This window comes from Phyllobates terribilis, unplaced genomic scaffold (genome assembly GCF_046119375.1).
Source record: "Phyllobates terribilis strain yellow unplaced genomic scaffold, ASM4611937v1 Scaffold_2__4_contigs__length_985480577, whole genome shotgun sequence".
NCBI classification, from domain to species: domain Eukaryota; kingdom Metazoa; phylum Chordata; class Amphibia; order Anura; family Dendrobatidae; genus Phyllobates; species Phyllobates terribilis.
Window position 1 is genome coordinate 971,103,823 of NW_027362762.1, and position 15,438 is coordinate 971,119,260.

General features: G+C 56.4%; 1 protein-coding gene across 1 annotated transcript in view; it reads right to left on the minus strand.

The window, feature by feature from the left end:
* Positions 1 to 15,438, minus strand: part of CFAP91 (cilia and flagella associated protein 91) — a 176,837-nt gene that overhangs the window by 73,842 nt on the left and 87,557 nt on the right. The window contains exon 10 of the mRNA XM_073668721.1: positions 14,758 to 14,897. Within this exon, the coding sequence (XP_073524822.1) occupies positions 14,758 to 14,897 (140 nt within the window). The remainder of the gene's footprint in view (positions 1 to 14,757; positions 14,898 to 15,438) is intronic.

Sequence of the window (15,438 nt, forward strand, 5' to 3'; positions counted from 1 at the left end):
AGCATCACACCGCCCTGTATACACCTCCACGTAGAGTCACACTGCCCTGTATACACCTCCACATAGCGTCACACCGCCCTGTATACACCGCCACGTAGCGTCACACAGCCCTGTATACACCTCCACGTAGCGTCACACCGCCCTGTATACACCTCCACGTAGCATCACACCGCCCTGTATACGCCTCCACGTAGCATCACACCGCCCTGTATACACCTCCACATAGCGTCACACCGCCCTGTATACACCTCCACATAGAGTCACACCGCCCTGTATACACCTCCACGTAGCATCAGACCGCCCTGTATACACCTCCACATAGCGTCACACCGCCCTGTATACACCTCCACATAGCGTCACACCGCCCTGTATACACCTCCACGTAGCGTCACACCGCCCTGTATACACCTCCACGTAGCGTCACACTGCCCTGTATACACCTCCACGTAGCATCACACCGCCCTGTATACACCTCCACGTAGCGTCACACCGCCCTGTATACACCTCCACATAGCGTCACACCGCCCTGTATACACCTCCACATTGCGTCACACCGCACTGTATACACCTCCACATTGCGTCACACCGCCCTGTATACACCTCCACGTAGCATCACACCGCCCTGTATACACCTCCACGTAGCATCACACCGCCCTGTATACACCTCCACGTAGCATCAGACCGCCCTGTATACACCTCCACGTAGCATCACACCGCCCTGTATACACCTCCACGTAGCATCACACCGCCCTGTATACACCTCCACATAGCGTCACACCGCCCTGTATACACCTCCACATAGCGTCACACCGCCCTGTATACACCTCCACATAGCGTCACACCGCCCTGTATACCCCTCCACGAAGCATCACACCGCCCTGTATACACCTCCACGTAGCATCACACCGCACTGTATACACCTCCACATAGCGTCACACCGCCCTGTATACACCTCCATGTAGCATCACACCGCCCTGTATACACCTCCACGTAGCATCACACCGCCCTGTATACACCTCCACGTAGCGTCACACCGCCCTGTATACACCTCCACATAGCGTCACACCGCCCTGTATACACCTCCACATAGCGTCACACCGCCCTGTATACACCTCCACGTAGCATCACACCGCCCTGTATACACCTCCACATAGCGTCACACCGCCCTGTATACACCTCCACGTAGCATCACACCGCCCTGTATACACCTCCACGTAGCATCACACCGCCCTGTATACACCTCCACATAGCGTCACACCGCCCTGTATACACCTCCACGTAGCATCACACCGCCCTGTATACACCGCCCTGTATATACCTCCACATAGCGTCACACCGCCCTGTATACACCTCCACGTAGCGTCACACCACCCAGTATACACCGCCACGTAGCGTCACACCGCCCTGTATACACCTCCACATAGCGTCACACCGCCCTGTATACACCTCCACGTAGCGTCACACCGCCCTGTATACACCTTCACGTAGCGTCACACCGCCCTGTATACACCTCCACGTAGCGTCACACCGCCCTGTATACACCTCCACGTAGCGTCACACCGCCCTGTATACACCTCCACGTAGCGTCACACCACCCAGTATACACCGCCATGTAGCGTTACACCGCCCTGTATACACCGCCACGTAGCGTCACACCGCCCTGTATACACCTCCATGTAGCGTCACACCGCCCTGTATACACCTCCACGTAGCATCATACCCCCCTGTATACACCTCCCCGTAGCGTCACACCGCCCTGTATACACCTCCAGGTAGCGTCACACCGCCCTGTATACACCTCCACGTAGCATCACACCGCCCTGTATACACCTCCACGTAGCATCACACCGCCCTGTATACACCTCCACATAGCGTCACACCGCCCTGTATACACCTCCACGTAGAGTCACACTGCCCTGTATACACCTCCACATAGCGTCACACCGCCCTGTATACACCGCCACGTAGCGTCACACCGCCCTGTATACACCTCCACGTAGCGTCACACCGCCCTGTATACACCTCCACGTAGCATCACACCGCCCTGTATACGCCTCCACGTAGCATCACACCGCCCTGTATACACCTCCACATAGCGTCACACCGCCCTGTATACACCTCCACATAGAGTCACACCGCCCTGTATACACCTCCACGTAGCATCAGACCGCCCTGTATACACCTCCACATAGCGTCACACCGCCCTGTATACACCTCCACATAGCGTCACACCGCCCTGTATACACCTCCACGTAGCGTCACACCGCCCTGTATACACCTCCACGTAGCATCACACCGCCCTGTATACACCTCCACAGAGCGTCACACCGCCCTGTATACCCCTCCACGTAGCATCACACCGCCCTGTATACACCTCCACATAGCATCAGACCGCCCTGTATACACCTCCACATAGCGTCACACCGCCCTGTATACACCGCCACGTAGCATCACACCGCCCTGTATACACCTCCACATAGCGTCACACCGCCCTGTATACCCCTCCACGTAGCATCACACCGCCCTGTATACACCTCCACATAGCATCAGACCGCCCTGTATACACCTCCACGTAGCATCACACCGCCCTGTATACACCTCCACATAGCGTCACACCGCCCTGTATACACCTCCACGTAGCATCACACCGCCCTGTATACACCTCCACGTAGCATCACACCGCCCTGTATACACCTCCACATAGCGTCACACCGCCCTGTATACACCTCCACGTAGCATCACACCGCCCTGTATACACCTCCACGTAGCATCAGACCGCCCTGTATACACCTCCACGTAGCATCACACCGCCCTGTATACACCTCCACATAGCGTCACACCGCCCTGTATACTCCTCCACGTAGCATCACACCGCCCTGTATACACCTCCACGTAGCATCACACCGCCCTGTATACACCTCCACATAGCGTCACACCGCCCTGTATACACCGCCCTGTATACACCTCCACGTAGCATCACACCGCCCTGTATACACCTCCACGTAGCATCACACCGCCCTGTATACACCTCCACATAGCGTCACACCGCCCTGTATACACCTCCACATAGCGTCACACCGCCCTGTATACACCTCCACATAGCGTCACACCGCCCTGTATACACCTCCACGTAGCATCACAAAGCCCTGTATACACCTCCACGTAGCATCACACCGCCCTGTATACACCTCCACATAGCGTCACACCGCCCTGTATACTCCTCCACGTAGCATCACACCGCCCTGTATACACCTCCACGTAGCATCACACCGCCCTGTATACACCTCCACATAGCGTCACACCGCCCTGTATACACGGCCCTGTATACACCTCCACGTAGCATCACACCGCCCTGTATACACCTCCACGTAGCATCACACCGCCCTGTATACACCTCCACGTAGCATCACACCGCCCTGTATGCACCTCCACATAGCGTCACACCGCCCTGTATACACCTCCACGTAGCATCACACCGCCCTGTATGCACCTCCACATAGCGTCACACCGCCCTGTATACACCTCCACATTGCGTCACACCGCCCTGTATACACCTCCACATTGCGTCACACCGCCCTGTATACACCTCCACGTAGCATCACACCGCCCTGTATACACCTCCACATAGCGTCACACCGCCCTGTATACACCTCCACATAGCGTCACACCGCCCTGTATACACCTCCACGTAGCATCACACCGCCCTGTATACACCTCCACGTAGCATCACACCGCCCTGTATACACCGCCACGTAGCGTCACACCGCCCTGTATACACCGCCACGTAGCGTCACACCGCCCTGTATACACCGCCACGTAGCGTCACACCGCCCTGTATACACCTCCATGCAGCGTCACACCGCCCTGTATACACCTCCACGTAGCGTCACACCGCCCTGTATACACCTCCACATAGCGTCACACCACCCTGTATACACCTCCCCGTAGCGTCACACCGCCTTGTATACACCTCCAGGTAGCGTCACACCGCCCTGTATACACCTCCTCGTAGCGTCACACCGCCCTGTATACACCTCCACGTAGCATCACACCGCCCTGTATACACCTCCACATAGCGTCACACCGCCCTGTATACACCTCCACGTAGCATCACACCGCCCTGTATACACCTCCACGTAGCATCACACCGCCCTGTATACACCTCCACATAGCGTCACACCACCCAGTATACACCGCCACGTAGCATCACACCGCCCTGTATACACCTCCACATAGCGTCACACCGCCCTGTATACACCTCCACATAGCGTCACACCGCCCTGTATACACCTCCAGGTAGCGTCACACCGCCCTGTATACACCTCCTCGTAGCGTCACACCGCCCTGTATACACCTCCACGTAGCATCACACCGCCCTGTATACACCTCCACATAGCGTCACACCGCCCTGTATACACCTCCACGTAGCATCACACCGCCCTGTATACACCTCCACGTAGCATCACACCGCCCTGTATACACCTCCACATAGCGTCACACCACCCAGTATACACCGCCACGTAGCATCACACCGCCCTGTATACACCTCCACATAGCGTCACACCGCCCTGTATACACCTCCACGTAGCATCACACCGCCCTGTATACACCTCCACATAGCGTCACACCACCCAGTATACACCGCCACGTAGCGTCACACCGCCCTGTATACACCTCCATGTAGCATCACACCGTCCTGTATACACCTCCACATAGCGTCACACCGCCCTGTATACACCTCCATGTAGCATCACACCGCCCTGTATACACCTTCACGTAGCATCACACCGCCCTGTATACACCTCCACATAGCGTCACACCACCCAGTATACACCGCCACGTAGCGTCACACCGCCCTGTATACACCTCCATGTAGCATCAGACCGCCCTGTATACACCTCCACATAACGTCACACCGCCCTGTATACACCTCCACGTAGCATCACAACGCTCTGTATACACCTCCACATAGCGTCACACCGCCCTGTATACACCGCCACGTAGCGTCACACCGCCCTGTATACACCTCCACATAGCGTCACACCGCCCTGTATACACCTCCACATAACGTCACACCGCCCTATATACACCTCCACGTAGCATCACAACGCCCTGTATACACCTCCACATAGCGTCACACCGCCCTGTATACACCTCCACGTAGCATCACACCGCCCTGTATACACCTCCACGTAGCATCACACCGCCCTGTATACACCTCCACATAGCGTCACACCGCCCTGTATACACCTCCACGTAGCATCACACCGCCCTGTATACACCTCCACATAGCGTCACACCGCCCTGTATACACCTCCACGTAGCATCACACTGCCCTGTATACACCTCCACATAGCGTCACACCGCCCTGTATACACCTCCACATAGTATCACACCGCCCTGTATACACCTCCACGTAGCATCACACTGCCCTGTATACACCTCCACGTAGCATCACACTGCCCTGTATACACCTCCACATAGCGTCACACCGCCCTGTATACACCTCCACATAGTATCACACCGCCCTGTATACACCTCCACATAGTATCACACCGCCCTGTATACACCTCCACGTAGCATCACACTGCCCTGTATACACCTCCACATAGTATCACACCGCCCTGTATACACCTCCACGTAGCATCACACCGCCCTGTATACACCTCCACATAGCGTCACACCGCCCTGTATACACCTCCACATAGCGTCACACCGCCCTGTATACACCTCCACATAGCATCACACCGCCCTGTATACACCTCCACATAGCGTCACACAGTCCTGTATACACCTCCACATAGCATCACACCGCCCTGTATACACCTCCACATAGCATCACACCGCCCTGTATACACCTCCACATAGCATCACACCGCCCTGTATACACCTCCACATAGCATCACATCGCCCTGTATACACCTCCACGTAGCATCACACCGCCCTGTATACACCTCCACATAGCGTCACACCGCCCTGTATACACCTCCACATCGCGTCACACCGCCCTGTATACACCTCCACATAGCGTCACACCGCCCTGTATACACCTCCACATAGCGTCACACCGCCCTGTATACACCTCCACATAGCGTCACACCACCCAGTATACACCTCCACATAGCGTCACACCGCCCTGTATACACCTCCACGTAGCATCACACCGCCCTGTATACACCTCCACATAGCGTCACACCGCCCTGTATACACCTCCACGTAGCATCACACCGCCCTGTATACACCTCCACGTAGCGTCACACCACCCAGTATACACCGCCACGTAGCGTCACACCGCCCTGTATACACCACCACGTAGCGTCACACCGCCCTGTATACACCTCCACGTAGCATCACACCGCCCTGTATACACCTCCACATAGCGTCACACCGCCCTGTATACACCTCCACATAGCATCACATCGCCCTGTATACACCTCCACATAGCATCACACCGCCCTGTATACACCGCCACATAGCGTCACACCGCCCTGTATACACCTCCACATAGCGTCACACCGCCCTGTATACACCTCCACGTAGCATCACACCGCCCTGTATACACCTCCACATAGCGTCACACCGCCCTGTATACACCTCCACGTAGCATCACACTGCCCTGTATACACCTCCACATAGCGTCACACCGCCCTGTATACACCTCCACGTAGCATCACACCGCCCTGTATACACCTCCACATAGCGTCACACCGCCCTGTATACACCTCCACATAGCGTCACACCGCCCTGTATACACCTCCACGTAGCATCACACCGCCCTGTATACACCTCCACATAGCGTCACACCGCCCTGTATACACCTCCACGTAGCATCACACTGCCCTGTATACACCTCCACATAGCGTCACACCGCCCTGTATACACCTCCACATAGTATCACACCGCCCTGTATACACCTCCACGTAGCATCACACTGCCCTGTATACACCTCCACATAGTATCACACCGCCCTGTATACACCTCCACGTAGCATCACACTGCCCTGTATACACCTCCACATAGTATCACACCGCCCTGTATACACCTCCACGTAGCATCACACCGCCCTGTATACACCTCCACATAGCGTCACACCGCCCTGTATACACCTCCACATAGCGTCACACCGCCCTGTATACACCTCCACATAGTATCACACCGCCCTGTATACACCTCCACATAGCATCACACCGCCCTGTATACACCTCCACATAGCATCACACCGCCCTGTATACACCTCCACATAGCATCACATCGCCCTGTATACACCTCCACGTAGCATCACACCGCCCTGTATACACCTCCACATAGCGTCACACCGCCCTGTATACACCTCCACATAGCGTCACACCGCCCTGTATACACCTCCACATAGCGTCACACCGCCCTGTATACACCTCCACGTAGCGTCACACCGCCCTGTATACACCGCCACGTAGCGTCACACCGCCCTGTATACACCTCCACGTAGCATCACACCGCCCTGTATACACCTCCACATAGCGTCACACCGCCCTGTATACACCTCCACATAGCGTCACACCGCCCTGTATACACCTCCACATAGCGTCACACCGCCCTGTATACACCTCCACATAGCGTCACACCGCCCTGTATACACCTCCACATAGCGTCACACCGCCCTGTATACACCTCCACATAGCGTCACACCGCCCTGTATACACCTCCACATAGCATCACACCGCCCTGTATACACCTCCACATAGCGTCACACCGTCCTGTATACACCTCCACATAGCATCACACCGCCCTGTATACACCTCCACATAGCATCACACCGCCCTGTATACACCTCCACATAGCATCACACCGCCCTGTATACACCTCCACATCGCGTCACACCGCCCTGTATACACCTCCACATAGCGTCACACCGCCCTGTATACACCTCCACATAGCGTCACACCGCCCTGTATACACCTCCACATAGCGTCACACCACCCAGTATACACCTCCACATAGCGTCACACCGCCCTGTATACACCTCCACGTAGCATCACACCGCCCTGTATACACCTCCACATAGCGTCACACCGCCCTGTATACACCTCCACGTAGCATCACACCGCCCTGTATACACCTCCACGTAGCGTCACACCACCCAGTATACACCGCCACGTAGCGTCACACCGTGCTGTATACACCACCACGTAGCGTTACACCGCCCTGTATACACCTCCACGTAGCGTCACACCGCCCTGTATACACCTCCACATAGCGTCACACCGCCCTGTATACACCTCCCCGTAGCGTCACACAGCCCTGTATACACCTCCAGGTAGCGTCACACCGCCCTGTATACACCTCCTCGTAGCGTCACACCGCCCTGTATACACCTCCATGTAGCGTCACACCGCCCTGTATACACCTCCATGTAGCGTCACACCGCCCTGTATACACCTCCACGTAGCATCACACTGCCCTGTATACACCTCCACATAGCGTCACACCGCCCTGTATACACCTCCACATAGCGTCACACCGCCCTGTATACACCTCCACATAGCGTCACACCGCCCTGTATACACCTCCCCGTAGCGTCACACAGCCCTGTATACACCTCCAGGTAGCGTCACACCGCCCTGTATACACCTCCACGTAGCATCACACCGCCCTGTATACACCGCCACGTAGCGTCACACCGCCCTGTATACACCTCCACGTAGCGTCACACCGCCCTGTATACACCTCCACGTAGCATCACACCGCCCTGCATACGCCTCCACGTAGCATCACACCGCCCTGTATACACCTCCACATAGAGTCACACCGCCCTGTATACACCTCCACATAGCGTCACACCGCCCTGTATACACCTCCACGTAGCATCACACCGCCCTGTATACACCTCCACGTAGCGTCACACCACCCAGTATACACCTCCACGTAGCATCACACCGCCCTGTATACACCTCCACGTAGCATCACACCGCCCTGTATACACCTCCACATAGCGTAACACCGCCCTGTATACACCTCCACATAGCGTCACACCGCCCTGTATACACCTCCACGTAGCTTCACACCGCCCTGTATACACCTCCACATAGCGTCACACCACCCTGTATACACCTCCACATAGCGTCACACCGCCCTATATACACCTCCACGTAGCATCACACCGCCCTGTATACACCTCCACGTAGCGTCACACCACCCAGTATACACCGCCACGTAGCGTCACACCGCCCTGTATACACCGCCACGTAGCGTCACACCGCCCTGTATACACCTCCATGTAGCGTCACACCGCCCTGTATACACCTCCACATAGCGTCACACCGCCCTGTATACACCTCCCCGTAGCGTCACACCGCCTTGTATACACCTCCAGGTAGCGTCACACCACCCAGTATACACCTCCACATAGCGTCACACCGCCCTGTATACACCTCCACGTAGCATCACACCGCCCTGTATACACCTCCACATAGCGTCACACCGCCCTGTATACACCTCCACGTAGCATCACACCGCCCTGTATACACCTCCACGTAGTATCACACCGCCCTGTATACACCTCCACATAGCGTCACACCACCCAGTATACACCGCCACGTAGCATCACACCGCCCTGTATACACCTCCACATAGCGTCACACCGCCCTGTATACACCTCCACGTAGCATCACACCGCCCTGTATACACCTCCACATAGCGTCACACCACCCAGTATACACCGCCACGTAGCGTCACACCGCCCTGTATACACCTCCATGTAGCATCACACCGCCCTGTATACACCTCCACATAGCGTCACACCGCCCTGTATACACCTCCATGTAGCATCACACCGCCCTTTATACACCTCCACGTAGCATCACACCGCCCTGTATACACCTCCACATAGCGTCACACCACCCAGTATACACCGCCACGTAGCATCACACCGCCCTGTATACACCTCCATGTAGCATCAGACCGCCCTGTATACACCTCCACATAGCGTCACACCGCCCTGTATACACCTCCACGTAGCATCACAACGCCCTGTATACACCTCCACGTAGCGTCACACCGCCCTGTATACACCGCCACGTAGCGTCACACCGCCCTGTATACACCTCCACATAGCGTCACACCGCCCTGTATACACCGCCACGTAGCGTCACACCGCCCTGTATACACCTCCACATAGCGTCACACCGCCCTGTATACACCTCCACATAGCGTCACACCGCCCTGTATACACCTCCACGTAGCATCACACCGCCCTGTATACACCTCCACGTAGCGTCACACCGCCCTATATACACCTCCACGTAGCATCACACCGCCCTGTATACACCTCCACGTAGCATCACACCGCCCTGTATACACCTCCACGTAGCATCACACCGCCCTGTATACACCTCCACATAGCGTCACACCGCCCTGTATACACCTCCACATAGCGTCACACCGCCCTGTATACACCTCCACGTAGCATCACACCGCCCTGTATACACCTCCACATAGCGTCACACCGCCCTGTATACACCTCCACATAGCGTCACACCGCCCTGTATACACCTCCACATAGCGTCACACCGCCCTGTATACACCTCCACATAGCGTCACACCGTCCTGTATACACCTCCACATAGCATCACACCGCCCTGTATACACCTCCACGTAGCATCACACCGCCCTGTATACACCTCCACAAAGCGTCACACCGCCCTGTATACACCTCCACATAGCGTCACACCGCCCTGTATACACCTCCACGTAGCATCACACCGCCCTGTATACACCTCCACATAGCGTCACACCGCCCTGTATACACCTCCACGTAGCATCACACCGCCCTGTATACACCTCCACGTAGCGTCACACCACCCAGTATACACCGCCACGTAGCGTCACACCGCCCTGTATACACCACCACGTAGCGTCACACCGCCCTGTATACACCTCCACGTAGCGTCACACCGCCCTGTATACACCTCCACATAGCGTCACACCGCCCTGTATACACCTCCCCGTAGCGTCACACAGCCCTGTATACACCTCCAGGTAGCGTCACACCGCCCTGTATACACCTCCTCGTAGCGTCACACCGCCCTGTATACACCTCCATGTAGCGTCACACCGCCCTGTATACACCTCCACGTAGCATCACACCGCCCTGTATACACCTCCACATAGCGTCACACCGCCCTGTATACACCTCCACATAGCGTCACACCGCCCTGTATACACCTCCACATAGCGTCACACCGCCCTGTATACACCGCCACGTAGCATCACACCGCCCTGTATACACCGCCACGTAGCGTCACACCGCCCTGTATACACCTCCACGTAGCGTCACACCGCCCTGTATACACCTCCACGTAGCATCACACCGCCCTGCATACGCCTCCACGTAGCATCACACCGCCCTGTATACACCTCCACATAGAGTCACACCGCCCTGTATACACCTCCACGTAGCATCACACCGCCCTGTATACACCTCCACATAGCATCACACCGCCCTGTATACACCTCCACATAGCGTCACACCGCCCTGTATACACCTCCACGTAGCATCACACCGCCCTGTATACACCTCCACGTAGCATCACACCGCCCTGTATACACCTCCACATAGAGTCACACCGCCCTGTATACACCTCCACGTAGCGTCACACCGCCCTGTATACACCTCCACGTAGCATCACCCCGCCCTGTATACACCTCCACGTAGCATCACACCGCCCTGTATACACCTCCACATAGCATCACACCGCCCTGTATACGCCTCCACGTAGCATCACACCGCCCTGTATACACCTCCACATAGAGTCACACCGTCCTGTATACACCTCCACATAGCGTCACACCGCCCTGTATACACCTCCACGTAGCATCACACCGCCCTGTATACACCTCCACGTAGCATCACACTCCCCTGTATACACCTCCACATAGAGTCACACCGCCCTGTATACACCTCCACATAGCGTCACACCGCCCTGTATACACCTCCACGTAGCATCACACCGCCCTGTATACACCTCCACGTAGCATCATACCGCCCTGTATACACCGCCACGTAGCGTCACACCGCCCTGTATACACCTCCACGTAGCGTCACACCGCCCTGCATACACCTCCACGTAGCATCATACCGCCCTGTATACACCGCCACGTAGCGTCACACCGCCCTGTATACACCTCCACGTAGCGTCACACCGCCCTGTATACACCTCCACATAGCGTAACACCGCCCTGTATACACCTCCACATAGCGTCACACCGCCCTGTATACACCTCCACATAGCATCACACCGCCCTTTATACACCTCCACGTAGCATCACACCGCCCTGTATACACCTCCACGTAGCATCACACCGCCCTGTATACACCTCCACGTAGCATCACACCGCCCTGTATACACCTCCACGTAGCATCACACCACCCTGTATACACCTCCACGTAGCATCACACCGCCCTGTATACACCGCCCTGTATACACCGCCACGTAGCATCACACCGCCCTGTATACACCTCCACGTAGCATCACACCACCCTGTATACACCTCCACGTAGCATCACACCGCCCTGTATACACCGCCCTGTATACACCGCCACGTAGCATCACACCGCCCTGTATACACCTCCACATAGCGTCACACCACCCAGTATACACCGCCACGTAGCATCACACCGCCCTGTATACACCGCCCTGTATACACCGCCACGTAGCATCACACCGCCCTGTATACACCTCCACGTAGCGTTACACCGCCCTGTATACACCTCCACATAGTGTCACACCGCCCTGTATACACCTCCACGTAGCATCACACCGCCCTGTATACACCTCCACATAGCGTCACACCGCCCTGTATACACCTCCACGTAGCATCACACCGCCCTGTATACACCTCCACATAGCGTCACACCGCCCTGTATACACCTCCACATAGCGTCACACCGCCCTGTATACACCGCCACGTAGCCTCACACCGCCCTGTATACACCTCCACATAGCGTCACACCGCCCTGTATACACCTCCACGTAGCATCACACCGCCCTGTATACACCTCCACATAGCGTCACACCGCCCTGTATACACCTCCACATAGCGTCACACCGCCCTGTATACACCTCCACGTAGCATCACACCGCCCTGTATACACCTCCACATAGCGTCACACCGCCCTGTATACACCTCCACGTAGCATCACACCGCCCTGTATACACCTCCTCGTAGCGTCACACCGCCCTGTATACACCTCCATGTAGCGTCACACCGCCCTGTATACACCTCCACGTAGCATCACACCGCCCTGTATACACCTCCATGTAGCGTCACACCGCCCTGTATACACCTCCACGTAGCATCACACCGCCCTGTATACACCTCCACGTAGCATCACACCGCCCTTTATACACCTCCACATAGCGTCACATCGCCCTGTATACACCTCCACGTAGCATCACACCGCCCTGTATACACCTCCACATAGCGTCACACCACCCAGTATACACCTCCACGTAGCATCACACCGCCCTGTATCCACCTCCACATAGCGTCACACCGCCCTGTATACACCTCCACGTAGCATCACACCGCCCTGTATACACCTCCACATAGCGTCACACCGCCCTGTATACACCTCCACATAGCGTCACACCGCCCTGTATACACCGCCACGTAGCATCACACCGCCCTGTATACACCTCCACATAGCGTCACACCGCCCTGTATACACCTCCACGTAGCATCACACCGCCCTGTATACACCTCCACATAGCGTCACACCGCCCTGTATACACCTCCACATAGCGTCACACCGCCCTGTATACACCGCCACGTAGCCTCACACCGCCCTGTATACACCTCCACATAGCGTCACACCGCCCTGTATACACCTCCACGTAGCATCACACCGCCCTGTATACACCTCCACATAGCGTCACACCGCCCTGTATACACCGCCACGTAGCGTCACACCGCCCTGTATACACCTCCACATAGCGTCACACCGCCCTGTATACACCTCCACGTAGCATCACACCGCCCTGTATACACCTCCACATAGCGTCACACCGCCCTGTATACACCTCCACGTAGCGTCACACCGCCCTGTATACACCTCCACATAGCGTCACACCGCCCTGTATACACCTCCACATAGCGTCACACCGCCCTGTATACACCTCCACATAGCGTCACACCGCCCTGTATACACCTCCACCTAGCATCACACCGCCCTGTATACACCTCCACATAGCGTCACACCGCCCTGTATACACCTCCTCGTAGCGTCACACCGCCCTGTATACACCTCCATGTAGCGTCACACCGCCCTGTATACACCTCCACATAGCGTCACACCGCCCTGTATACACCAACACGTAGCATCACACCGCCCTGTATACACCTCCACATAGCGTAACACCGCCCTGTATACACCTCCACGTAGCATCACATCGCCCTGTATACACCTCCACGTAGCATCAGACCGCCCTGTATACACCTCCACATAGCGTCACACCGCCCTGTATACACCTCCACGTAGCATCAGACCGCCCTGTATACACCTCCACGTAGCATCAGACCGCCCTGTATACACCTCCACATAGCGTCACACCGCCCTGTATACACCTCCACATAGCGTCACACCGCCTTGTATACGCCGCCCTGTATACACCTCCAGGTAGTGTCACACCGCCCTGTATACGCCGCCCTGTATACACCTCCACATAGCGTCACACTGCCCTCTATAGGCCGCCCTGTATACGCGTCCATCAGTGTCACCTCGTGGACCTGCTGCAGCTGGCGCTCCTGCCGGGCCTGGCGCTTCGGGTGCCCGTCCTCGGTGCTGCTCTTGGGTCTGGACACGCGGATACGAGGTTGTGTTACAAAGTCGGGGAGATTCGCCTCCAGGTCCAGGAGCCCTGAGAACGAGACACTGTCAGCGGAGCGCAGCACACTGCGGATAATGGGAGTACTACTCCAGTCACAACCAGAGCTGCACACGTCTGCAGGACCCACATCCCATATTGTAGTCTCTAGCCCATTTCTATATGAGGCCAGAGAATAAGGCGGCTGCATGGACCGGACACGGAGGGGACAAGCACTCACACTCCCATCATCCGCTCACACTCCCATCATCCGCTCACACTCCCATCATCCACGGGGGATGGGCTGCACAGTAATATACAGACACATAATAAGGCCCCAGTCACACAGAGACGTGCAGTGCAGCACGACGGCTCGCAGCTTGTGTCACCCACACTGTTAGATCGCTGGCTGCCCTATAAGTGCCCCCCGAATCCCCCCAGCAGCACTACAGGTCCCAGGTGCACCCACAAAGATGGATGCTGAGGAGCGGAGACGCGGGGGCTCCTGTGACCCCTCAGGTTCAACATTCACATTTAATTCTCTACAAGATTAAAGTCGCCATAATGACCAGCACTGCGGAGGGCAGAGACCCCC